At 34.5% G+C, this 26,114-nt stretch overlaps 1 protein-coding gene across 4 annotated transcripts in view; it reads left to right on the forward strand.

Moving 5' to 3' along the window:
• The window catches only part of Myb (proto-oncogene like protein Myb), a 37,145-nt gene that overhangs the window by 5,340 nt on the left and 5,691 nt on the right, over window positions 1–26,114 (forward strand). Inside the window, exons 1-3 of one of the 4 annotated variants that reach the window (XM_018456329.1) lie at window positions 5,325–6,019; window positions 23,345–23,510; window positions 24,538–24,696. In XM_018456329.1, the coding sequence (XP_018311831.1) occupies window positions 5,910–6,019; window positions 23,345–23,510; window positions 24,538–24,696 (435 nt within the window). In that variant the 5' untranslated portion in view covers window positions 5,325–5,909. Of the gene's footprint in view, window positions 1–5,324; window positions 6,020–23,344; window positions 23,511–24,537; window positions 24,697–26,114 lie in introns of those variants that run through there. The other 3 variants (XM_018456326.1, XM_018456327.1, XM_018456328.1) reach the window with 3 other exon arrangements.

The raw sequence follows: 26,114 nt of genomic DNA on the forward strand, positions 1-26,114 counted from the left end.
CGGAAACAAACGAGAGACAGCTGCCCCGTTCACAGGACAGAGGCGGACGAGCGGCGACGAACCCTCCCAGTTTGGTCGGTCCCGTCTCTTTCACCCGTCGCGCGGATGCGCCGCTATTCAGCACACGGCGTGTTCAAGAGCCCGCGGAACAGGGATCAACACCCGGCAACGCGACGCGATGCGCCGCGCTTTGCATCACATGTAGAGCTTTAATTAATGCGCTGTGGCTGGTCTCGTATACACCGAAGATTTGTTCGCGTCGCATGCTCCAACACGTTCCAATATGCTTCTACCATAGCTCTTATTTACTCCAACACGCTTGCTAGAATGAGTAGGAGCTATGGTAGGAGCATGTTGGAGCATGTTGGATCTTGCGATGCGAACAAACCTCGAGAGAAATTTTGATGAATAACCATTTATCTTGATACTATTTTTTTTATGACTAACAAAAACTTTCTTACTTTTTTATTTAAAAAATTTTTATTTTACATAAACAATCACCTGGAGTGTTTCTATACTCTAATTAAAAATCGCTGTTATTAAATAGATATTTACTATATTAATATATATATATTATATATGCATATATCAATTTATTATAAGTATTATTATAATTTAAGGTCATTACGTGTGTGGATTTATTCTCAATAACTTTTTAAAAAATAAGAAATAAAAAAATAAGGATGAATTCTCGGTCAGTAAAGAAAACTACTGTGATCGAATTTTGTGTTCTCATGGTTGGAGTATAAAAATCGCTTTAGATAATTATTCTCGGTCATAATGTATCTAAAATGCAAGATAATTCAGTAGGAAACGAAAATTGAATACGTGGTGTCATAACATATTGATATTATTATTTCTATTTAGTATCTATGTTTATCATCTGCTATAATATCCGAGCAATGTCATGTACCTACTATTTACATGCTTGACTTTGTTAGTTTATTCTGATATTGAGATCTTTCTGCTAGTGCACAACTTTCCATGTCTGTAACTCCAAAAGAATAGCATTTGCAGATCATCATGTTTATATGGCTCATATTCCTTCACTATGATTATTGATTAGTAAAATACGTAGTGAAGTTCAGTTTCTCCCTTTTCACCACATAGTTTTTTTTGTTTCATGAATAAATCTTTATTTTATTGCTGGAAATATTTGAAATTTTTTACTGGGAGTCTCGAACGCTGTAATCTTGTATGGTTTTGTACTGGGCAAAGTCCCGTTTCGGTACTTTGACCGAACTTCACCGCCGTAATAAACCTCGCCGATTTGGAGATGCATTGGACATTAATGCCTTCGAAATTACGGGGTTACTGCCTGTATGCGTACGTGTACTCTTACCTACAGATTGGTTAGAGATAATCAAATTCGAAGAGTCGCAAACATTCGACCCTATACGTAAAGAAGACCAAGAATAATGATATGAGAGAAAGAGAAAGGAGAAATAAGTATTCAACTCGTGAAATAAGTATTCAATTAATAATTAAATAGTTGATAAAAAATAGTAACTGTATTTGCTACATATATATTGCAAGTACTATTTACTATCTCTAAAAAACGAGCGTTAAGCAATTGCGCAACCATTTTCGAAAAACAGAAATCCGGATATGTAGAATTTGAGAAAAGTCCTCGAAATTCCTAAAAAATAACAGGTGATTCGTAAAAAGCGCATCTACAGAATACCAGGCGTTCGTCCGTTATCCGTGAAGTTCTTGAGATCCATCTTTTTTTGTCGAGCAAGAGCGGCCGCTGGCGGTTCTCAGCTGTATAATCTTGAGCTGGACCGCCACACACAGCCCGACTCTCTTCTTTTTATCCGAATTGAGAACCCGGAAGGCGCCTTGCCGTGTTCTCCGCCGAGGAAAACCTGTCCGTGTCACGTAGCGACCTGCATCCGCCGACGTATCGGTATACGGCCGTGTACCTGTGCACGACCCGCAGCATCGCTTCTTCCTTCTACGTCGCGATGTCTTCTCTCTCTTCATTTCTTCTCGGAATCAGCCGTCGCGGAGACGCCCGGACGCGCTTCGTTCTCGCGGCTGCATACATACATCGCGCAGGAAGTTCTTTCTTCCAGATTTTGCATATTCTTTCAACTTCGACATATGCCGCTCTCAATTTCGAAGCGGGTTCTCGGCTTCGGAACGAGTCACGCGACGTCGCCTTCTTTTCGAGATGTCTTTCTCTGCCTCTCTTTTTTTCTGTGCCTTTCTCAGCTTCTACATTTTTTTTATTATTACGTTAACACACGAATTTCGTTATAGATATTTAAAAGTTATGTACAAGTGAATATATCTTGGCGAAACTGTTGCTTTTTATGTTTAAACTCTAAGCAGAATCGTGTAAGGCTCGTAATTATGTTCTTGTAAGACTTGCAATGTTAAAACTTACAAGTGCTTATAACTTTATGCAATGTAAAAACTTACGAGTACTTATAACTTTATGTAATATCTTTAGCTTTTTGATAGCTGTAAGATTTACGAGAAATCAGACATTTATGAACGATCGAACGTCTCTCTCTCTTACGGTACATAAGCATAAAATTAGAGCACCAATCATAAGTTCTTATAGGTACTCTCTAAATTTCTTGAAGCTAAATCTTACTAAAAAAAAATACTAAAAATCTGCCACTCTTATTCAAGAGTGCAAATTTTTCACTCTTTTTCAATATCGCCTCTCTAGTTTTCCAACTTTTTTAGCTGTGTGTTCCAAAATTTATTATCAGTACTGAAGATCCATAGTGCACGTAATATAAATTATAGCCTTTCAGTGATAGGCTAATAATGAATTTTGGAAACACAGTCTTTATATTGAATCAATTGATATTTAGATTCTAGATCCGATGTGCTAATACGGAAACTCAAGGAAACTCAAAGTAAGTTCGATGTAAATAGAATATCAAAAAAAGTAATGATTCGATATTTCAAAATATCGAATCATAGTATCTCTAGAATTGACTCAGTTTCAGACTTAGTTTCCTATTAGTTTTCATTAGTTTCGAAGAATCCTTCTATGAGTCAATTAAATTTATTATGTTTTTGCTGATAAATCTTAAATCGTTTAAGTTATAAGAAAAAAGCTTTCTAGAGAAAATGGAATTTCTGTTAGAGAATTTCTTCTTATTATATTTAATTTTTTGATATGTTTGATTTAATGTCTGGAGAAGGAAAGAAGTTTGGACTCGTCGAAAAAACATTCCAGCACGTTTCTCATCCTTGATATTCGAAGCATGATCTGTAACAAGATCCGCAATGATTTTGCGCCATCGATTCCCAATTCCTTTGCCGTGGTTCGTCAAGGAATCGATAGGTTCCCAGAACACGACGGCGTGATACCGCCGAGACCTTGCGGCTTATTCCGAGTCCGCAGCCCTTCCTCTCATTTCCTCGTCTTTCTCACGTTCCTCTTCCTCGTCAATGTTGCCACAATCTCCTCCTTCTCTCTTCTCTTCCTTTCAATTCTCCTTCTCATCTTTCTTCACGTCCTTTTTTCTCTTATTTTTCTCGCTGTACCTCCTCGTGAGTTAACCGACTTAAAGTCCCATTTACACTGCAGTAAGTTACATACAAATTTAGGAATGTCCTGGCATTTTAACAATGGCGGAATAGTTTCTTATATACTTATAGAATAGAATACTTTTATCGTTTCGCATCATGTTATTTCAGTTATGGTGTCGGGAGATTAAATGTAGAGACATGATGTTAAGTACAGATTGTGGTGTTAAGAGTATTTAATAGAAAATAAATCACACATATTTGCTATAAAGAATTATATTTTTATCAATTTTATACTATTTATATTTATTACTTTTCCACTGTATTTTTTCTGTTTCCATGGCTTTTAGTTCTGTTATTTCCACGTCAAGACATTCGTGAGCGATAGTGTAGGTGTAGCTTAAAGCGTACTCCGTGAGTTTCAAAGTATACGCCACTATTAAAGTACATTCCCACAAACAAAGCGCTCCTTTTCGAGAATGGAGGTTGTCGAGAAAAAAATCACATTATATACAAAATAAATTTATTATATTTAAACGTTGTCTGAATCTTTTTCTCAATATAATAAAACATCTACAAAATACCTTTTCAAAATTCAATGATAATTGGAAGTGGTGGCAATTTTTGAGTTGCATTGAGTACAAGAGAGAGAGTTTAATGTTATTGCATATATAAGTGAAGTTATAACATGACCTTTCCGTGTAACTATTGAAAAATCCATTTAACAGTTTACGATTTAATGTTATAGAAACTCTCTCGCATTTTAAGACAAATTGACTTTAAGTTTAATTCTATCGTGAGATCCCCTTAATGTTTTATTATCATAAGACTCTTAATGTTGTTATGTAAGTGGAATTATATATTATAGCACGCCTTTTCTGTAAATTTTGAAAAATCCATTTAACACTATGATTTAATTCTCAAGAAAATAAATGGTGCTTTAACCCTCCATGGTTCAACCAGGATTCAAGCGAATTTTCAATTATTCTCAATTTTGAATTATTCTGCCTCAAATTCGGACATGTACTGATATGCAAAAAAAAGTAAAAACGTTTCGGGTTGTATCATTGTAAAATAGTGTTCTTGAATGTTGAAAGAATGTACCAGAATTTTTCCAAGTTTTTTAAAGCTCAAAACCCTTAATAACACAATTAAGGATTAGTGACTCGGTTGGACTAGAGAGTAATGAAAAAGAAAACGTTAGAGAATTAAGACAGATTGATCTTAAGTTTAATTATGATGTGTTGTTTCTGTACGAAATGGAGACCTTGCAATTCGTAAAAATTGAATTCAGCTCAAAGGCAATGTCGGTGTAGTGGATCTGAATGAATTCCTCAACGCGGCTTCCTTGCGAGCCCTTTTTTCCCAACCATCACATCAAATTGTTATTCCACGCAGGCATTAAGTTGCGTATTGCGTCGTATATCGCCACCTCTTCCCGGTCGATCTCTGACCGATTCCCTCGCGTACGTTCTGAGGCACGTATGCACGCGTGTACTTATGCATGTAAGTTCCTAGGGACGACCGGCGCCTTCGTTCCACCTCACCCTTCGAGTCGAGATGCCGGTTCCCTGGTGTTCACTTCTCTCTGTCTTACTCTCTTTCTCTTTGTGCCTCTCTTTTTTCGTCTCTCTCTCTCTCTCTCTCTCTCTCTCTTTCTCTCTCTCTCTCTCTAGGGTCGACCCTTTCCTCCTCTTTCCCCGCCATGGAATCCAGCGTTAGGCCTGCCGCTTAACGTTGCTGCTGCTGCTGCTGCGTCGCCATTGAGAATCCCTTGGATAGCAATCGTTAGTCCGAACTCGACCGCCGTTCGGAGTGGATCGTTCATTCAACGCGACACTTTCCACGAATTACCGGGTACTGCCGGGCAGCGTAGTACTCTCGAACAGTGGAAGTGTTTCGGCGCGTTGGTATCCTTCGCACGCGGCGGAGCACCCTACTTCCGGTTTATCCCAAGTGTTAGCATCGCGTCGCATTCTCACCCTTGCGATCTCGCGGATCGACGGATATTCTATTTGATCGGAAAATACACGGCGAAAGCGCGCGCTTTCGCGAGAGGGACGGAGAGAGATAAAATATAGAGACGAAAAGGAAGAGGGATGCACGTGGTGTTCTGATGATTTTAGAGGTTTCTCCTTCGCGAGTGGCCCAGGGAAAGCGCACAAACATGACCGTATGAGATCAGTCTTCCTCTCGATAGAGTAAAATTCTTCGGAGACGAAGACGCGCAGAGAGACGCAATGGATTGCGACGTTACCGCGTGCAGGCGGTAGTGCTTGTAAGCCGGGGGGTGCTCGAAGCATCTACGCGGGAGAGAAGATTCTATTTATCGCCGATCCCGCGCTTTCTCCTTCGGCTCTCCCCCGTTCGTCGTCCCCGTCTCGTCCGCCGTCCGTGAGAATCGTGCGTCGCTTATGATGGATATATTTTCGAATGGATTGCTCGCGCCGAATGGATTGTCGATCAACAACGTGGAGATAGCCTCCTATCACTCGTCCTTTTGCTCACCACCGATCACGGAAGCGTAAGTAATTGCTCCAAGTCCACGCCCCACGTATTTATTTAACTACTCGTTGTTGCAAAGATGGTATCTGTGAATCGATTGATAAATACACTTATTTCTAAGACTTGTATCGCGATAGGAAATGATAGGGGAATTTAATTGAATTTTATTATGGCAGAAATATTAGAGATTAGATAAATTTGTTATAGCAGACTATTTAACATTTTAATCTTCCACCGGCAATGTTAGACTTTAAAGGCGATTTTTTTATTGTGAATTCTGGTAGATGAATTTAAATTCATAAAACATAAATAAAATATAATTTAATTTTTATGATAGTAAAAATTCATTGTCATAGCTTTCACAAATATGTAAGAATTTTTCAGATTTTTATACAATCCGGAATAATATAAAATTCTGCACCGAAATTTTTGAAGATCTAGATTGCGAATTAAGGGTGAAAATTTCATATTACCGACGAAGAGTTAATGATGAAAATATAGACACGTATTTTTTCTTAAAACTATGCTAGTCGTTTGTATTTAAAAAATCAAGTTAGATACCTCGTAAACTCTTGAAGATTTTTTAAATTGAATTCTTATTTACTTCTTTGAAATTAGAGATCTTTAGTTACCCCATACGTAATTTTTTCTCCTCGTTTATCTCTGTTTTGTTACTTTTCTATATCGAGATAAATTCAATTTATCTTGATATAGAAAAAATTCAGGATATAAACTTTAAGAGACCAGCTTATAAAAATAAGTGTTGTAAGATAAGGTATTAATTATGATCTTCAACCTCTGTCTTTCAAATAATTTGCCTTGTTAGAGACGACAAACATTTGTTATTTTCATTGTATTTAACGCTGCTATTTCTATTTTTTGTACACGAGATATAAAATTCGATATAAATCGCTTCTGATACATTAAATTTCATCGTTTTCTCGATTCGTCTCTATATAAATACGCACGAGATACGAGCAGTAGGTTTAGTTTAATATCGATGTTTCGAAATTCTTTCGTGCGCATGTGTATCGCTGTGAAGAGAATTAAATACGACAGATATTGCGACATCAAAGCCCTTAGGCCAAACATTTGATCGTTAGAGGAAACTGTCGTCGGCGATATCGCGTATGAATATAAGGATGGAGGGAATATGCGCAGCGTTCCAACAACGGAAATGTAACGTAATGATATCAAAGGATGCAGTTTTATCGCGAAGAAAATTATGTGACGCTGGTCTTAGCGAGTACTTATTACTGTACTCTTATTAAGTTAGCGTGAGTGTTGTTATTAGCATTTATTAGGAAATACTTGATATTAGAATTTAGATTATATTCTAATAGAAGAAAATATGAAGATGAACTAGATCGTCGCGGTCGCGATAAAAATACTGTTATTGATATATAGAAGGATGAAGTAAACACGCAATACTTTATATCGCGTGTTTACTTCATCTTTCTATACTGTTGCTAGTATTTTTATTTTAGTAACAATTTTCTAGATGGGAATTGCAAAGCAATGAAAAATAACAGAAAGGTCAAACGAGCAAAATTCTCGTTTTTGTTCGTCTTTGATCTTTCTAATACTTTTCATCATTTTTATTTTACCCCTTTAATCTGGACTCCCCAATGTTGCAAATTAAATTGGAAACTAGTAAAAAATTTAGTGCTTTTTATTAAGCGATAAAAATGATTATAATCTTGTATACTTTTAATATAACTTTACAATATCTCTAAATTAAAGTTACAATTAAAATTAAAAAAAAAATTTTTTTATTATTATTAAATGTTAAAAAAATTATTAAAATTGCGGTCAATAATTATATATACATATGTGTATATAATTTGTTGTATTTTATTAAATTAGTAATCAAAAAATGCGACTTTTTTATGAAACATATTTTTAGAAATATAATTTCCGCAATTCTTATTCATAAGAATGTGATTAACACATTTCTCAAATATCTCTTATTACATAACATGTATAAAAATAAGTATCTTATGAATATGCAATGATATAACATGTTATAAGATCTAATCGAAGGTTTTTTTGACCAGAAATTCTTTAGTCAATTCGATTAATTTATTTCTTACTGCTTTTTTTGTGGTAAGAGTTGAGAAAGATCATTATTTGCTGTAGCTTTTCGATTTTCGATATATTTACATATATATATATATATATATATACAGAATCTTAAAAGCTTTTTTTTTTCTAATTTACTTTATATAATAAAATATGATTTTGTAATTTATTCACTTGATTTGCAAAAAGCCCTTTATACTTAAGTCGCGTGTTCGAAAACTATTGTGGAAAAATTTCAGAGCTTTTTGATAAAAAATAGGTAGATGAAAAATAGGTGTCAATTCAGCGCGCAAGAGATTTCAAATATGATATATAAATTGACAGCTCAACCGTCATATATAGGCTTTATTTCTTACTTATTGTGTATTCATATTATATGGTCCTGATAAATCGTTTATTAGGTAGAAATAAATTTGAACAATACAAGTGTAGGTACGAGCAATTTGTATTTGGCTAAGTATCGCGTTGGAAAACAAATTTCTGATATTCTATGTACTTATTTCAAGAAAAACTGCATTAAAAAAAAACACAGAAAATTTTTAAGCACTGTACTTTATAAGCACATATTGGAAAAACACACACACACACACACACACAGAGTATATTTTTATAGAAAAATAAAAAATAAAGGAATTTAAAATATAAAAGAACATTCAAAGAAATTACTGTAGTAAATGCATTTTTTATTTCTGAGAATTCTCTGAACTTTGCTAGATTCAAAGGTATGAAGATAAGTACCATTTTAGTACAACTGCAATTGTTTCTATTGAAATGCTAAGTCTGATATAAAGGGAGAAAATAGAAATCTAATACACATAGTAATACCTTGCGAAATATATTTTGAGATAGTTTTGTTTATCCGGTCTCTAGATGGGTAAGAAGGAAACGAAGAAAAAGCTTGACAAGCGTCTAACTAAGAATGGACAGGCAAGAAGACCTTGGTTTTCGCATGATATCCAAAGATACAGCTATCATACAGCTACGAACTTTTCAAAATGCCATTCGCATAGAATATTCAGCGCCAAAAGAAACGATGAGACTCTTCGTCTTTTTCTGGTCGGAAGGTCGTCCTCGTAGGTTGTCTCGGCAAGACAAAAGGGGAGCGAGAGAGAGGGGGGGTTAGGTTGACTAAGGAGATTTAAACCCGGTTTCAGGCCAATTCTGTGATGGGAATTTGTGCATCCTTTATTTTGTACCTTTCTCTCTCTCTCTCTAAACCCTAGGTCTGGTTCCGTTCTTTTGTTGAAAAGAACATTGTAAAAAATATTAATAATTTTTGTTTTATTTTGATTACATAGTATTTTGCGATGCTACAGTCTAATTTTTACGATTTCTTTTTTTGCACTTTCTAAAGTTATTGTTTATAAATCTAACTTGAAAATGTAAAGAATGCGTTTAGCAGAAAAAGCAGCTTTATTGCAACTATTGTAAAATTTTTTAATATAATTGATATTGTTATTCTTGTCCTTATCTAGTTCTTTACTGGATCTAAATGTATAACTAATCATTTTCATGATGACATACGTAGTATGGAATTATTTAAGAGGGTCTCCTACATTAGAGGATCGAAAAATTCAATTTTTTTCTTCATAAATCGATAGTACAACTTTTCAAGAATGTTCCTAAAATTTTAGAATGAAATTCAAAGTCCTTCGGTATAAATTCAGCGCTTGCACATATATGGGTGCATGGCGCGCAAGTATAATAAATTTAAAAAAAAATTTTTTTATTATAGTTCTAAAGTACTCTTAAAGTCATTCAATTTTTATTGTGGAAATTGTTTTCTATCTCTTATGGTTTCGATGATATTCGCTTCGAAAGAAAAAAAAACGATTTTTTTCGAGGGGAAGAGGAGTTTCACTCTTTATATTATACACACACACACATATATATATATATATATATAATCCTCAAGATAAGCACAAACAAAAAAAAATTAATATTTTTTATGCTCTACATCATATCCGAAACTCATTAAAATTGGTGAGGATCGGTTCCCTTGTTAGTAGCACGAGAGGCCCGAGTAACTCGTAGAATGGCTGAAATTGCTCACAATGAATTCCATGAGAAAGCTGAAGGATTATTGCATGTCCTTGGAATAACAGATTAGTCTCCGAGCATTGTAAATACTCTAGAACTAAATCGAAAACTTTAAACGCGTTTTTCTCGAAATCTGTTTTTTGCATTTTCTTCAATTTTGTGTATACGATTGAAAAAAAAGTATTTGTCCGATCGACTTCTTTTAACTCGTTAATTAACTAACAGTCAACCATCCTCGATGAATCTAAAAAGTTAAATATACTATTTATATATTATTTATTTGCCTATGTTTTTATGTTTGCTTTTACTTTATTAATCTTTTAAGAAAGAAAGTTTAGGGATAAAAAATTCTAACAGAGAAAGTTTCTTTTGAAATTAGAGAAAGTTTTTCAGTCTCGTAGACCCAAGCCTTTTCTGCGATTGTTGAATGTCCTGCTGGTTAAAAAATTTTAAAAATTAGAGTAATGTGGGAAACACGACAATTTTACCTGGCAACAACAATATGGTTGCTATAGAGGCAGACTCTCACAATTTCATGATTTCACACTTAGTCGAGTTCTTGGAGAGGTTATTGAGTTTACATGTCGAGTACCAATGGAAGGTCACGTATTAGCATAAACTACTATGAAGTCTATGAAATACTAACGAAGGATGTTAGCTTCACGCAAATACATAGAAATGTATAAATAGCTACAGCCTAGAGTGGCAGAGAGAAAACGAGAAATTTTTGAGATCTCCCGATTCTCTATGTTGAAGCCACGAGGCAGAGATGTGTGTAGATATGTACTTGAGCATTGATATTACAATGCTCATGATAATAATAGTCTCTTTCTGAATCGTTCGCAATTCATAATAAATTCAGCTTATAATTGAAGTATATATGAAGTATACACAAGAAATCAAAATTTCTTCGAGATCTTATGCATTTTTATTTCTGATTGTTCGTAATCTTTGAGAAATGTGTTTATAAAATTATGTTTTTAGTTTTCACTTCTTAATTTTAATTGCTCCGCATATCTTTAATGGCGTCTCGTGCTATTTGTTGATATCGTTTAATATCGTACATATTTACAATATTAATCGAACATAGTAAAATAACGAGAAATTTTTCTTTCTTTTTATTATTTTGTATAAAATTCCGTAAAGCTTCTAAAATTCTCATTAGTTATACATCACTTGCGCGCCCCGGGGTCTCTACATAAGTAAATAGATCGTATTGTACTCGCGTCGCGTGTGGTCTTCACTGGAGAGAGAGCTATCCTTTAGTCTATTCTCAGGGGTTTATGAATGTCGGTGAGATCTGTGAGTTCGTCGCAGTCATTAGAATTGAAGTCAACGTGCAAAGGGACGTGCCTTCAATGGAAAATACTCGAGCGCGTTGTGATCTTAGGCATGCGATTAAATTTCTCGAGTTCTACAATCGAATTTAAAATTGAATCGCGCCGACGTCTGGACAGCTGCCAGTCGTTGCCCTAAAATTCCGCCGAATCGGGCCGTATGGGGTGACCAGAAAAAAGCCACCCTAAAACGTCAAATAACAAATTTCGAAGGGGGTTGCCGACGAGATTCGCGACTGGGCCCCTTGAGAAGACTTCTTTTAAGATGGGATGGACCCGCGGCCCTTCAACTGTTCTCGCAGCCCGTTCTTCTTTCCTTTCATTATGTTTCGATATCAATTTAGCGCACTCCGAGGTCGGTACGACCGACGATGCTGATCGACGGGCTACAAGGGCGAACTTGATTTCCAGCATCTGCTTGAACTGAAAACACCCCTAAATGATCTTGTTTAGCAAGTACTGTATCAACTTTTAGAGATTGATGTTTTGCTTTTATTATCATATTCAATACGCGTGCAATTAATTTACTATATTGTTCAAAATGAGACGAGTATTCAGAACACTAAGACCTCATAAAAATAAGAACAAAGTATAAGGAAAGATTAAATGTTAAGGTATTTAAATAAAATAAAAACGATATTTGTATTTTGTTTTGTATTATTTGTTTTTTTTATATTACATTTATAATTAATCGGAGAACCTTTCTTTCCTTTCTGATGGGATATCGAATGTTGTATCTATGTTCTTTGAACATTCTCCTAATGAGTCGCTTATGTTAGTGTCGCTTAGTTAATTGAATATTGTCTACATTTTATTTTATTTTATATAATGCTTTATATAATGTGTCTCTAATTTTTTTAATATTCTAAGTAAAAACAAACTTGAATTTTTATTACATTTTGCATTTTGTTTAGGAATCTATTGCACGAAAGTTTAAACTTTAACCACAATAATTTCCGCGAGAGATTTTCCTCCCCCTCAGCGATTTCCACGTAATGATACAAAGGACCGCGTTGTGTCTCGACTGCGGAAGATGTAATCTAATCGGATCACAAGCACACACATACAAACACATTGGTGTAGTATGCGCGGATCTTTAGTTTATGTAGACTCGATTCCCACGGTGGAATTAAAGATTCACGAGTGAAAATACCCATCGCACTTGTCATGGGAACGAGCACCGGGTGGTTCGTCCGATGTACAATCGTCTCGCAATGGGCACGGGGGTAAAAGGCGTGGTGTATGGCGACAAGGCGCACCTCGACGAACGAGAGGGATGAAACGCGCGAGCACGTTGCCGAGGGTCTTCCCGCCTTTTTTTTACGTCACGGAGGGGTGATGGAATTCATCTCGTAGACGTGCTCACGCATACAGATTTTACACACACACGCGCGCGCGTATATTTACACATTTTATATATATATATATATGTATATTTTGCGTATGGTAATGAGAGATAGTAAATGCACCAGTGAATGACCGGTTAATGTATATTGTTATATATATCTAGAGAATGTAGAAAAGATAAGGAAGAGAGAGAGAGAGAGAGAGAGAGAGAGAAAATCATGGATTAATTTAATTTCTTGTAGAATTAATAATTTGAAGATTGATTTAATTTTATGAAAAAATAAGGTGTGTGTGTGGTGCTCTCTTTATCCAAAGTTCATTACAAAAGAAAAACATCAAACGAAATTAATAAAAAAATAATTAAAAGAATTAATTAATAATTCAACATATATATATATATATAAATCATTATTGAAGTTACATCGTTTGCTCATTTTGACAGAAAATAATTATGTTTAAAAATAATCTAATTATATTATCTTTACAAAAATTATGGAAATGAATAATGGAACTGGGATAATGATTGTCTGGTTTTTTTTGTTAGTGCACATATATATTAGTCACGATGACAATACAGTTTCGTCGTGAAAATAAGTACCTTCATCATTTATATCAGACGGAAGATTACAGACGCGGATGAATATTTAATTTTCAATACGACATTAACGCGGAGACCCTTACAGTATACCGTAAACCTGTATTTTTGTACAACCCCACGGGAACGAGAGGAGCGCGATCATTCGATTATGCCGGCGCGTACGCGCACATGCTCATACCTGCGCCGGTATGAGTCACACGGTCGCGATGCATACACGTATGTACCTTCTCACATGTGCACGCGTCATATGAGAGCGGGTGCGTATGCTCGGGGAGCGTTCTATTATGGGGAAGTTTGATGGAGCGAGTGCGAGGGCATCGAGGCAGGTGGTAGCCAGATGTCTTTCGGTAAAGACTTCCACCCTGATGTCGTTGGCTGGCTGGCTGGCTAGCCCGCACGGTCGCGTGTAATATAAAGTGCACGTGTATAGATATCTACGTATACTTACCTATCCGTTTACCCGGTCCTACTCGCGCCGTGCATGTCTGAACCGGCGCACGAATTCATCTCGGGGGCCTGTATCTCTTGCCCCGTGGCCTTCTGCGCCGAATGATGATCCTTCAAGAATATAGCGGCTTCATTAAAATACGCTACGCGCTAAACTTACCTGGTTTTGGGTACCAGGAACCTTCCTTCGGTAATTTCGAGTCAATCTGCATGCGCGACGAGAAACTTATTAGATCTTCTTCTTCTTCGGATTTTGATATATGGGCTTTAATAATCTTTGAGCGAATAATCCTCAGATTCAAATGTTGTGAAGCAATGTTTATTGAATGAAGAAAAATATCCCGTCTCGCATTTCGATCACTAATGCCAATTTATCGATCTTGACTTCATCTTTTGCATATCATATAACGAAATTATTAATAGCTTGATTATTTTTTTGGTAAAAGAGGAATATATATATATTTATTGTATATTTATGTATATATATATTTATTTAACCTTAACAGGTTCCGCGATGTCAATAACTTTCGATTTAATCAACCGTGAGAGCCGCCAGTTTCGTCCGTTTCGTGGCAGCGAAAGGGATCATTGGGCTGGAAAACAAGCTTGATTCCTTAGTTACGGAATTTTTATGATGAAATCGAAAACGAAAAGAGATTTTGGTGTCACGCAGTCGGTTATATTTTGGGAATAATTTAATAATGTTTGTGTTAATTAATAATGATTTACGTTTTCTTTTTTTTTTTGTTAAATAGATAACTAGTGTGTTCTTTTTTCCTCTCATCCGATAACATATTATTTAATACATCGCTCCAATTCTGCAAACCGCGCACCGAAATCTTTCTTACAATTAGTCTTGAAACGTGCAGTCATGAATATAAAACTACAATAGTACAGTAATGTCAATATTAAATTGAATAAGCAATTTAAACCCTTGTGGTTCCAGCCTCAAAACAGTGCTTCGGTACAAACCTGGACGTCTTGAATCCCGTTTGTTTTTTCATTTATTTAAAATATTTAAAAAATTTTTTTAATTTCACGAACATTATACTTTCAACTTTCTAGAACAAATAAACTTCATTTTGGAAAATAATAAAATGTATATAATTTGATAACCGAAGTAATCTAACAGTAGCATTTGATTTAAAAAATTATAACTTTTTATAATAAACGAATACAAAAAATAATTGTAGGATTTTTTAGTTTAGATATAAAGTTTTGAAAAAAATACGAGGACTCTAAATTCTTCAAAAAGTTGAATAATTTGAGCACATGAAAATGAGTGATTTTTAATAAGAAGTAAATAGAAAAAATTGAGTTAAAATATTTTTTGTTTACTTTGATGCAGAAACAATGTACATATTTTATTCATAAAAAAATTTCATGAAATGTAAGTTGACAAAAATCACATTTTATAGTCTCTAAACATACACAGTAGAATATATCATACGGATATCCTGCGATATCTTTAGGCTGTGATATAATTTGGACATTTCTATTATATGGGATATAAGTGCGACGATTAAAATAAGAAGTGATTTTTTTAGAAACAAATTTTTTAAATAAAATATATTTATATATGGACATTAATTTCGAATGAAAATAGAATACTTACAATGATTCTTTTACAAATTTTTTACGTTCTAAACATATACATGTACCTAAGCGCGATAGTTAAAATAGGTGATTTTTTAAACAAAAAATGTTGTTTATAAAAACGAATATTTAGACATCAATTTAAAATGAAAATAAAATATTTACAATGATTTTTTTTATACAATTTTCACTTTATATAAAAAGGATGTTCGGTACAAGTCTGGATCAGTGGTGTTTGTCGCAGAATTTAATTGTATACAGTTCACAGAGAGATTGATGGCCGTGTTCGCCCTGCATACGTCTCTCTCTCTCATCACAAACTTTTTTTAAGAAAGGGATAAGAAATGGTGATTTGCGTGAAACTTGCACGAACAGGAATCAGTCAGACACGAAATACCGAGACTAATACGTAAGGATATTGATGCTAATAAGTATCTTAAAAAGATATTAATAATTCGATGCTAATATAAGCATCTTAAAAACTGTCAATAGTTTATTGCGAAAAATATTACCTCAGTCGGGATAATATTTTTTGCAATGAATTATTTATAGTTTTTAAGATGTTTATATTAACATCAAATTATTCATATCCTTATCTGAGATGCTTATTAGAGTTATTAGCACAGTATTATTAAATTGCATATCAATTTAATATTATGTATTTTAGTTCTATTCATGATTGCGTTTTAAGACTGAAAAAGATTTCGGCGCGCGCGGCGGTTTGCAGAATTAGATATAAATTCTATATTTATATAAATTGAAATATTTAAGCACTAAGATTCGCTTTGATGAAAAATAGGATTATTTGTCTTAATTGATTTATTCTTATCGATACAATTTAAATTATAAATGTAAAAATAAAATATGTTGGTATATATTATAATAATAAAAAATTATGTCTCAAATTAAATTATGTGTGTTACATATAATTTAATTTAGAAATATATCTCTCTCTCATATCTCTCTCTCTCTCTCTCTCACATTTTTAGAAATAAAGTAATTTTACTTTAATACTACCTTTAATATTTAGAAATCAATATTTTTCGGAAATGCCTTGAATTATTATAAATTTATATATAATGCTATATGAACACAATAATAAATATTATTTAAAAATATTTTATTTTATATATTATTGTGCATTGCGCTATATATGGGTAATTAATAAAGATAGTCTAGTTGTATACACACAAGAGTATTCAGGATGTGTCACTCATGTACGACACAAATTCTAAAAGCGTTTTCTGTGAACGGCGGGCAATCGGTTCGTGTGACAACTCGTGTCATCGGAGGCGAGTCCTATGACACCGTGGCGCGGGGGGCACGCGTCATCGTAAGCGCCGGTATCTTGGACGATTGCAAACGAGATCGGGGCAAGAGGGTGGGACTCACCGGGGCAGCAGCTGACGCCACAGCCATGAACGAACGCTCCCTGGATCCATACACCTGGTCCCGGATACTAGAAAATTGACGAAAGGATCAATTGTGTTGCGGGTGTCGCACGCGACCAACGCGGCGGTAGGATCTGTATTTGCGTTGACCTAATATTCGGTCCTGTTATGAGCATCGGGGGGTTCCGCACAGTACGCTCGATAAGCCGTATAAATGCCGATATCTTATATTTCGTGCGATAAAGAGTCTTCTCAAAAGTGTTGACTCGTGCCAAGGAAACGATAAAATCCTTTTTCTGAAAGACGAAAAGTAAAGTCAAAGAAGATAATAGAATTTTCTATTTAAAAAAATGTTTTTATTACCTATATTTTATATATTATATATCTACAGGGTGTCCCGCAAAGACCATAACAACTTAAGGGGAGATTCTTGAGATCGTTTTGAGATCAAAATTCTAATACTAAACTATCGGGATTATAGTAATTTTTTAATAATTAAAAATATCCAATAATTTTATCTTTACACAAAAATAATCTTTGTATCGATATTAATAAGAAACAATTATAGCTTTTGCTTTTAGCATTTTGCGTTGTACCAACTAAAGCTCTAGATATACCAAAGTAGCGCAATCCTTTTATCTGAGCCGAAATGCCGACAACTTTCCTATTGGCTATTTCGACCGCCATTTTCGGTATAGCTAGGCTTTAGTACTAACACCTGAACACGCAAATTTTTGGCAATATGATTAGCTAACTTTAAATGCTTATATAATTCAAAAATTATTATAGCCTTAGCATTTTGCTATTAGAATTTTGGTTTCAAGATGTACTTAGGAATCTATCCTTAAGGTTCGTTTTCACAATCTATAGTTACCTTAAGATTAAAGGTTACCAAGAGATGATTTATCAATGAAATTCATTCATGAATTTCTTGGTAACCTTTAATTTTTAGGTAATCATATATTATGAAAACGGGCCTAAGTGTTGTTACGGTCTTTACGGCACACCTCGTATTTATTTTTTATATTTATTTAACTTAAGATTAGAGATTTTCGTACACTGAGAAAAAAATATCTTAATTTCAAAGAAATATTTCTTTGAAATTAAGATATTTTTTTCTCAGTGTAGGTATGCGATTGTTATTAAAAACGTAACTTAATACAATGTTGAAAAGCATACTTTGAATATGAAGAAATCGATACGAAGAATTAACTCGTTAAACCCATTGAATTAATTAATTGTGACTTCAGAAATTAATTGCGTTAATTAGTTCAGTTAGAATTAGTTGTTATACAACCTCAAGAGTGCGAAGTTTGTTTTGTCAAGTCGTAATCGTCGATCTCCGGCGGGCTTCTCATACGTTCAAAGGGACGCCTTGCACGATGACCTTATTGTTGCGTGACGCGTGACAGGCGGAAGCGAGGAAGTAAGGAAGGAAGGAAGAGGAGCTAAGGGCTCGCCCGGTGTATGTGTGTCGTAAAGGCGAAATGAACGCGTGAGCGCTGAACGTGAACGGAAGAAGTGCTCGTGAAAAAAAAGAGGGGAAAGTTCGGAACTTTGGCAGATGTCCATACCTCGGCACGCACGGCACAGGGCTTTCTTTCCCGTTCTCACGAGAAGTCAGATCACCCGGTCCCGCGATATCGTTTTATTGTCTCTGAAATTTAGCGACGTCCATCCGTACCCCATCGTTACCTTATGCCCGTATCACACTACGCATTCAAGATGTTGAACGTGAATTATAAAAAACTCTGCCAATTCGATTATATAAATTATATCATCTGCAAATTTATTATTGACGAGCGAATAAACGATGAGCTTCGTAAATTGAATACGTAAAATAGACGATATGAATTTACACCCGTTTATTAACTGTTTTATATCGAAAGTCAGCTTTTACGGTCTATTGTATACATCGTGATATGCATATGTTACTTATACGTGTATTTTATGTATATTGAAGATATACCTAAGATCTTAAAGCAATTTTTGCACGATGACAAAAGACACGCTCGTTCATTTTCCTAGATAAGTAAGCAGCTGTTGGCGGCACCTGCTTCTGTTATCGCCTTTCAAGTAAAAGCTACCGTATAAATTTACCCGAATATTTTTTGTTGACAATTTGTTGAAGTAATTGAACGACGAAGGTCATCCCTTTTATGTATGTTTAACTTTTTCATTTCAAGAATAATATGGGATTATTTCTATAGACCTTTAGGAGCAAATGTTTAATTTCTATAATTTCTAACTGCTTTTATTAAGTTAGTATAATGATTTTTTAACATCTGACATCGCAATTAACAACATAGTACAAAGCTTTTATATTATATTCGAGTTACAGAAAATTTAATTTTACATGGCGCTGTATAAAATTTCGGATAATATGCAAGTCTTTCCATTTAAAGATTTATTATTATTTTATATATTGCATTTAGAAATTTAATATATTCAATTAAAATTTATGTAAAATTTTATTTTTCCTATATGTAGATATACATATAGGTATTTTCTACTAGTTTTTTTTTCACCTTCTTTTTATTTACCAACTGAATCTGATTAAGTGGGAATATCCCATCTGTTCACTATCTCTATCCAGATAGAGGACGTTTTATTGTATCGAGACCACGATTAAGCTGGTGTTTTTTTTTTTCGCGAATGGTAAGGAATGTGGAAGAAGTTCTTTTAGACATGCCACGTGTCTGAAGGATTTAAATTCAAGGAAGATACAGCAGTTATAAGTTCTGCGAAGACACAAGCCTTTACGTAACTTACCGGGAATTCTTGTGCTAATTTGATCTCCTTGGCTCCATCGCTCTCATTAACAAAAATTAATATCATTTCCAGAGTTTACCTATATCGAAGATATTGGCTGTGTTTGAAAATTCACTGCCAGTACTGAAAATCTAATTTACATCACATGCACTATAGATTTTCAGTATTGGCAGTTAATTTTCGAACACAATTATTGTAAACGTACAAAGAGAAGATACAACTTTCACTTTTTCGCGACCAGTTGAGGATCGTTTTATTTCTACATTTTTTAATATTTTTTTCATAGGAATAAAAAATTATTATTATTATGACGCTACACTCATTATAATAATAAGGAAAAATTGGTACATTAAATTAAAGAATAAAATCCTTATTCACATTAAAATCTCTATGAGTTATGCTTCGACCACTTACAAATTAATTCAGAATTATTGGTCCAACTTTCTCTCTCTCTCTCTGAATTAATTTTTAAATGATTGAAGGCATTATTATTATAATTTTCTATTTCTTTGAAGAAAAATACGTAAGAAAATGTAGAAATAAAATGATCCCCAAACGATCATAAAAAAGTTCTATTTTCCTTTCAGAGATACTCTTCACATTTATTTTTTAAAAATCGTCGTTCAAGTTATCTGAAAAGTAAATTGAAAATTGAAGTTGTTTTTGTTTATTTCTAATTTTAAGTCTGTTTTTTATTGCTGCACTCTATGAACTGGTGCACACAATGCAATAAATTGAAGTGAAACAAATATACGTTTATTTTATTTCAACTTATTGGCACCATGTACATCAGAGAGTGCAGCGATAAAAAAACAGACCTATTATGTTTGTCTCGTAAAAGTAATTTTTCTTACTCTATTCTACGGGAAAGTTGTAGTGTAAGTTAGGAAAAATCTATATTAAACTCCGAAAACATATAAATACATTTAAACAACTATAGCTTTTAATATTATTATTCCGACAAGAATTACTGATTGCTATGCTTTTCCGATCGCGTTTTATTTTCTTACGATGTGTTTTACACGATTTCTCAAGTATTTCCAAGAAGGTGTTTGGTATTGATGTAAACATAAGTACACCTGCGGAGGGATGATATTTTTTGTAGATTAATAAAGTTGCATGGTATGATGCTATCGATACTTATCAGATAAAAATCGACTGTAATTATTAGTCGAGGTGTGCGATTAACATCTTAATTTATCGTTTCGTGCTTTGCTGCTCTTGTACTCTCAATCTACTGGCATGACGACTATAGCTTTGTCATCAGTATGTCTGTGTTATGTTCGATAAAACGAAGTTTTTACTCTGGAAAAAGAGTTTGGTTGCATTAATTGGAATTCTGATTGAAAATGGACAAATCATAATTTGTTGGTTGAATCTATTAATTGTAGTTGAGATATAATTAGAATTCTGATTGAGATATGATCAGATCTTCTGGTTCGTTTATTTTCAACCAGCAATTTTTCTCACTGTGTTATTCAACGCGATTAAATTACTCGGAAGTTCGCGTTTATCATAGTAGGCGGCAACGTTATGAGAGAGGTTCTTTCTTCGAGCGTAATTAAACGGGAGTGGTGTCATTTTAGCTTGTTTGCATTCCATAGTGTTGAACCGTTCGCGATGACGTAACTTCATCTTTCGTATCGTCTGAATGCGTAGCAACCATGCAGTTTGAAATGAATCGCGTTGGAGTCGCGCACCGCATTTCGTACGCAACAAATTTATCACGTGCATCACTCTTTCACAATCAGTAGTATACCGCAAAGATATTAACTCTATGTAAACAAAATTATTTTCTACGCACAATTATTTTCTAAGCAAGTATGCTTATAAGTGTAGCATTTTTATTGCCAATATATGATATTTTTCTTTCCTCCTGTGATATTTATAGTAGACCTGATTGAAGATAGGGGTTCATTAGAGACGAGGATGTTTCGATCGATGGCTCTCGGCATGTATGAACGACGATAGGGACCCCGGGCCATCTGCAGCACACATATGTTTATAGTACACGCATACGTCCGCGGGTGCTCCGTTGCTATCGTTGCATAAGCTAACTATATTCTCAGTCGCTCACCCCGGATTCTCCCTGGCATATGCAGCTGTTAGGGGCGAGGGAAAGGGGAAAAGGCGAGGGTGAGCAGATTGCACGGCACGTACTGAGGAGCATACGACATTGCCTTCTGTTCTCGGATGTATTGTTATTCAGCGGGACAGTGCACAGACCTACCTCTACGAAAAAATTTCGTGTCCCAGAATTCATAAAAATTAGGTTTTCGGGATTTAATCAATGTAATCTAGAAATCGGATTCTGACTTCCCCGAAGAAGAGAGTTGACATTCTAGTGACATCTTTGATTTTTTCCAAAAATTTTGATGATTGAGACGTAAAATAATAAAAAATTATATCTCTGTGTTGGAAATGAAGGACGGCAGTTTTTTGACAATTTTCTAATAAAGTAAAATAAATTATATTAATTAGTGCGCGCAAGGAAAAAAAGATTTGTCAAAATAACTAAGAACTTGATTTCATTGATTCAGCAAATCTACAGTTGTCAATAATATATGGACAGCCAGTTTTCTATGTTAAAATAGCAAAGTTATACAGCTGAATAAAATTAGCGATTATAGGTTATCACATTTGTAATAGCACAGCAAACTTTTTTAATGCAGCAAGAATGACTTTCTATAAGGAAGATCAATCCAATATATAAACTATATATATATATACATATATATAGAGAGAGAGAGATTAAAATTTTTAACAAAACATGCTAGCTAAGATGGCACATACTTTTGCTATTGCAATGAAAAAAACTTGTTACATTAATAATTTTTATTGTAGCAAAGAATTAGCTGAATTAGTATACTATTAATAATTGTTTAGACATGTTTCTTTATTAAACCATCAAATATATATTTTTTGTTATAGATGTTAAACTCGCACAACAAGCTGTAGCTTTGTTAAATCACTTAATCTATTTTTTCCTAACAATTGTGTCGTCGCACTGTAAAGGACGATCTCCTGATCGGGGATGGTTGGGGAGGGGAGTATGCAAAGGATGCAAAAGCTTAATAAGGAAGCGCTCCAATTACCTACGTATAAAACGTGACAGGAAGTTGCAAAGAAGGGAAGATCAAGTCGCTCGTGACCACAAGAAAACCGGCGTTTTCGCGGTCAGAATTGCTTCCCGAATAATGGTGGTGGCGGCAAAATTAGGAGAGGGCGGCAACGATAAAAGTCGCGCGACAAAAAAGAAGAGTCGAAAGCAGGAAGGATATTCACCCATCCGTGATTTCCCGTCTCAGCCGTTATTTCCCCGGATAGATAGAAGATATACGTGTTCGTTAAACTTCCGTATTTAGCTTTTATATTGTAGTTTTGATTCGCGCGAGTGATTATAAACGACGTTACAGGAAGGAAGACGCTCATTTTCTTACAAGTCTATATTATCAGCATTTAGGAAATTATATTGATACAATCTAATTTCTTACTTCTTATTGTTATTAAGAATATAGAGTATTTTTTATCTTTTTTGTCAATTTTGTCGACAACACGTGCCACTGTAATGAGTGTGGTGCCATGTTATTTGGATGAGGGTGAATCAAATCTTGTAATTACGTTTAGAGACTTTTTAGCTCACTACATTCAAAGAATTATTTATTAACTGATTGCCTACGGTATTTGTTTCAACATGAGTTATCTCATCGCTATGTCATTGTTTACCATTTCAGGTCTCGATCTGGTTACGATTCTAGCAGCGGCGGAGAGTCCGACAACGAGTACAGTACAGTTAGCCAAGGCAGTCAAGTACAAAGTCAAGCGCAAAATCAACTTCCCAGTGTCACAAATTACGGGCAGGGAAAACACATAAATAAAGGACGATGGACCAAAGACGAAGTAAATTTGTTACATACGTCTTTTCAATTATGTAGCACCAATTAATTTTAGCCAGTAGTTTTCTTTTTTTTCTTTGCCGCAAAAGATCCAGTTGATGTTATATTCAGTTTAAATCAGGTAACGCACCTTTCAAGTAATGCACTGAGGGATATGAAGAGGTTGTATGATATCTTACTAAATTCGGGAGCGAATGTCGAGGATAATGAAAATAGTTATACATCTCTAATGAAAACAGCAAATGCATGTTCAAATTGCCAATATCTTATTTGAACACAAGGCTGGCATTAGTAATTATTCGATTATCATGATTTTATTTACCCAATTTTATTGTGTTTTGGTTCTTGCTTCTGTCATAATGGAATGATCTTTTTCCAAAATTTTTACAGAATGTTTCATATATGAGAAAATCGAGGAATTAAAGCCGGGCATGATCTTCTGCTTGACAGACAATTGTTTTATTATCAAACTATTTAACATCCCAAATATTATTTATCACAGAAATTTTTTTATTTCATTTTATATCGAGTCACTCTATCGAGAATCAATCAGTCTATTGAGAAAAAAAATGTAACGTTTAATAGATTTATCGTAATAAAATTAATATTTTGTATTTTTTTTTATTTGACCGAAAAAGCTCTTGGCTGATCTTTTAAATTTATATTGGTTCCGGTTGTACGTTTCTATACTTCAAGTATATACATTGTTACACCGTATCGCTTCCATGTAGCAAGTTAAGGGGAAGAAGGATGGGGGGAAAACAATGAACATGCGGATCCCCCGAAAAAAATGTCCACCCCTCGTATTTTCTGCAGCGAGTTGCGCCGCCGTATCGGGAGGCAGATGCTTCGGTTACCCCATAGAACATAGGGTGCACTTACGTGGCTTCACGTGGGAAAGCCTACGAGAATCGATCGATCTCTCATGCGTCCGTCCTTATTTCGTATATTCAAGGCATGCAAATAAAACGCTGTGGGCAAGGTGGAATGAAATATTTTCGCTTTCCTACACGTCGCTTTTCCTTTTGCAGGACGCTTTATTGAAACAGCTAGTAAGCAACGCGGAACAACAGGGCTTGCGATGGGACATTATAGCCAGCCAGTTTCCAGATAGGAGCGATGTACAATGTCAACAGAGATGGGCGAAGGTCGTGAACCCGGAACTGGTCAAGGGTCCATGGACGAAGGAGGTGGGCAGTTCTTGCTAACGTTCCGTCTTCATCATCTTGAAAATCTTTCCCAAATTCTATCTCCAATGATCTTACACTGAATATATGAAATGTATGCGTATATCCAATACTTACAATCACACTCAACTTGGATTCTCTTGTATATAGCCACAACTTAAAAATCATTATGTTTTAAAGAAAAATATAAGTTTTCCGAGGGTGTTTCTCACGTTTCAATGTTTCTCGTGTTGTTAAGACGATTGACAAAATTATCTCTATTTATTTACATCAATACTATTTTTAAAAAATAATTTTTTTTCAAAATTTATATTTTCAAAATTATTTTTAAAAAATATTATAGACCTAGATAAATAGAGGTAATTTAATTATAAAACTTTTGTGTGTATTAGACAATTTTTTAATATCTCGAATTTTGAGATATAACAAAAAAAACTGAAAACTGCTTTACATATAATTTATTTTATTTTTTAAAATTGGTTGTTTGGTATTGATATTTGCTAAATTTACCTATTTATATAAAAATTAAGTGTATAAAATTTTATTAAAATTAGAATTTGTTACTTTTTGGGGTTCTCTTGTAAGTATTACGGTTGAGATAACGCGAAGTATATCGAGCGTTTCATACGCTAGCATCATTGTACGGCACTGCACATACCACCTACACGAGACGAACTGCATACAGACACAAGGATCTCAGCACTCGTGTCTGCCACTCGCCTCGGTGGGGTATGCAATAAGAAAAAGCTCTGACCGCAGTGATGCTGCGTCGTTGTGCCAATGCACTTGGCAACAGCCAAGGGCAAGTAACGCGGCTCCGGGAATCGAGTACGCGTACGTGCGATTATGGCGTTTCCCACTGGTATCCCTTAGTTGAGATACCTGCTTGGTATCCCCTTATACTTGCAGTGTCCTATAACGAAACAGATTATTTATAATATTATGTTCAGACAATGTCGGATGTTTAGGGCATAACATTTTTCTTGAAATTATTTTTTGGCCATTGAAAAGTTGACGAGATCGTTTGGTTATTTCATTATCGAGTTATTATTGAATAATATTTTATTAGCATTGAAGAGATTTCCATATGTTGCATTTATATATTAAAAGCAACTATTCAATTTTTTTTATAAGACAGATAATCCATACAAATTTCTTATTATTATAAAATATTTTCTTAAGATATATATATATACAGGGTGTTTCCAAATTAAATGGCAAAATTTCGGGAGCGTGTAGAGGAGTAAAAAACTAAGAAAAAAAGTCCTATAGACATATGCTCCTTTTTGCTTTGTTTCGCAGGAAATCACGAAAAAAGAAAAAAATATATTTAATTTATTATTTTAATTATTTTATTTATAAACTTTTTAATGAAGATTTTGTTCGAAATGTGCACCTCTTGCAGCAATACAAGCATTGCA

The sequence above is a fragment of the Mycetomoellerius zeteki genome, unplaced genomic scaffold (assembly GCF_001594055.1).
Source record: "Mycetomoellerius zeteki isolate Tzet28-1 unplaced genomic scaffold, Tzet1.0 scaffold565, whole genome shotgun sequence".
Taxonomy (NCBI): Eukaryota; Metazoa; Arthropoda; class Insecta; order Hymenoptera; family Formicidae; genus Mycetomoellerius; species Mycetomoellerius zeteki.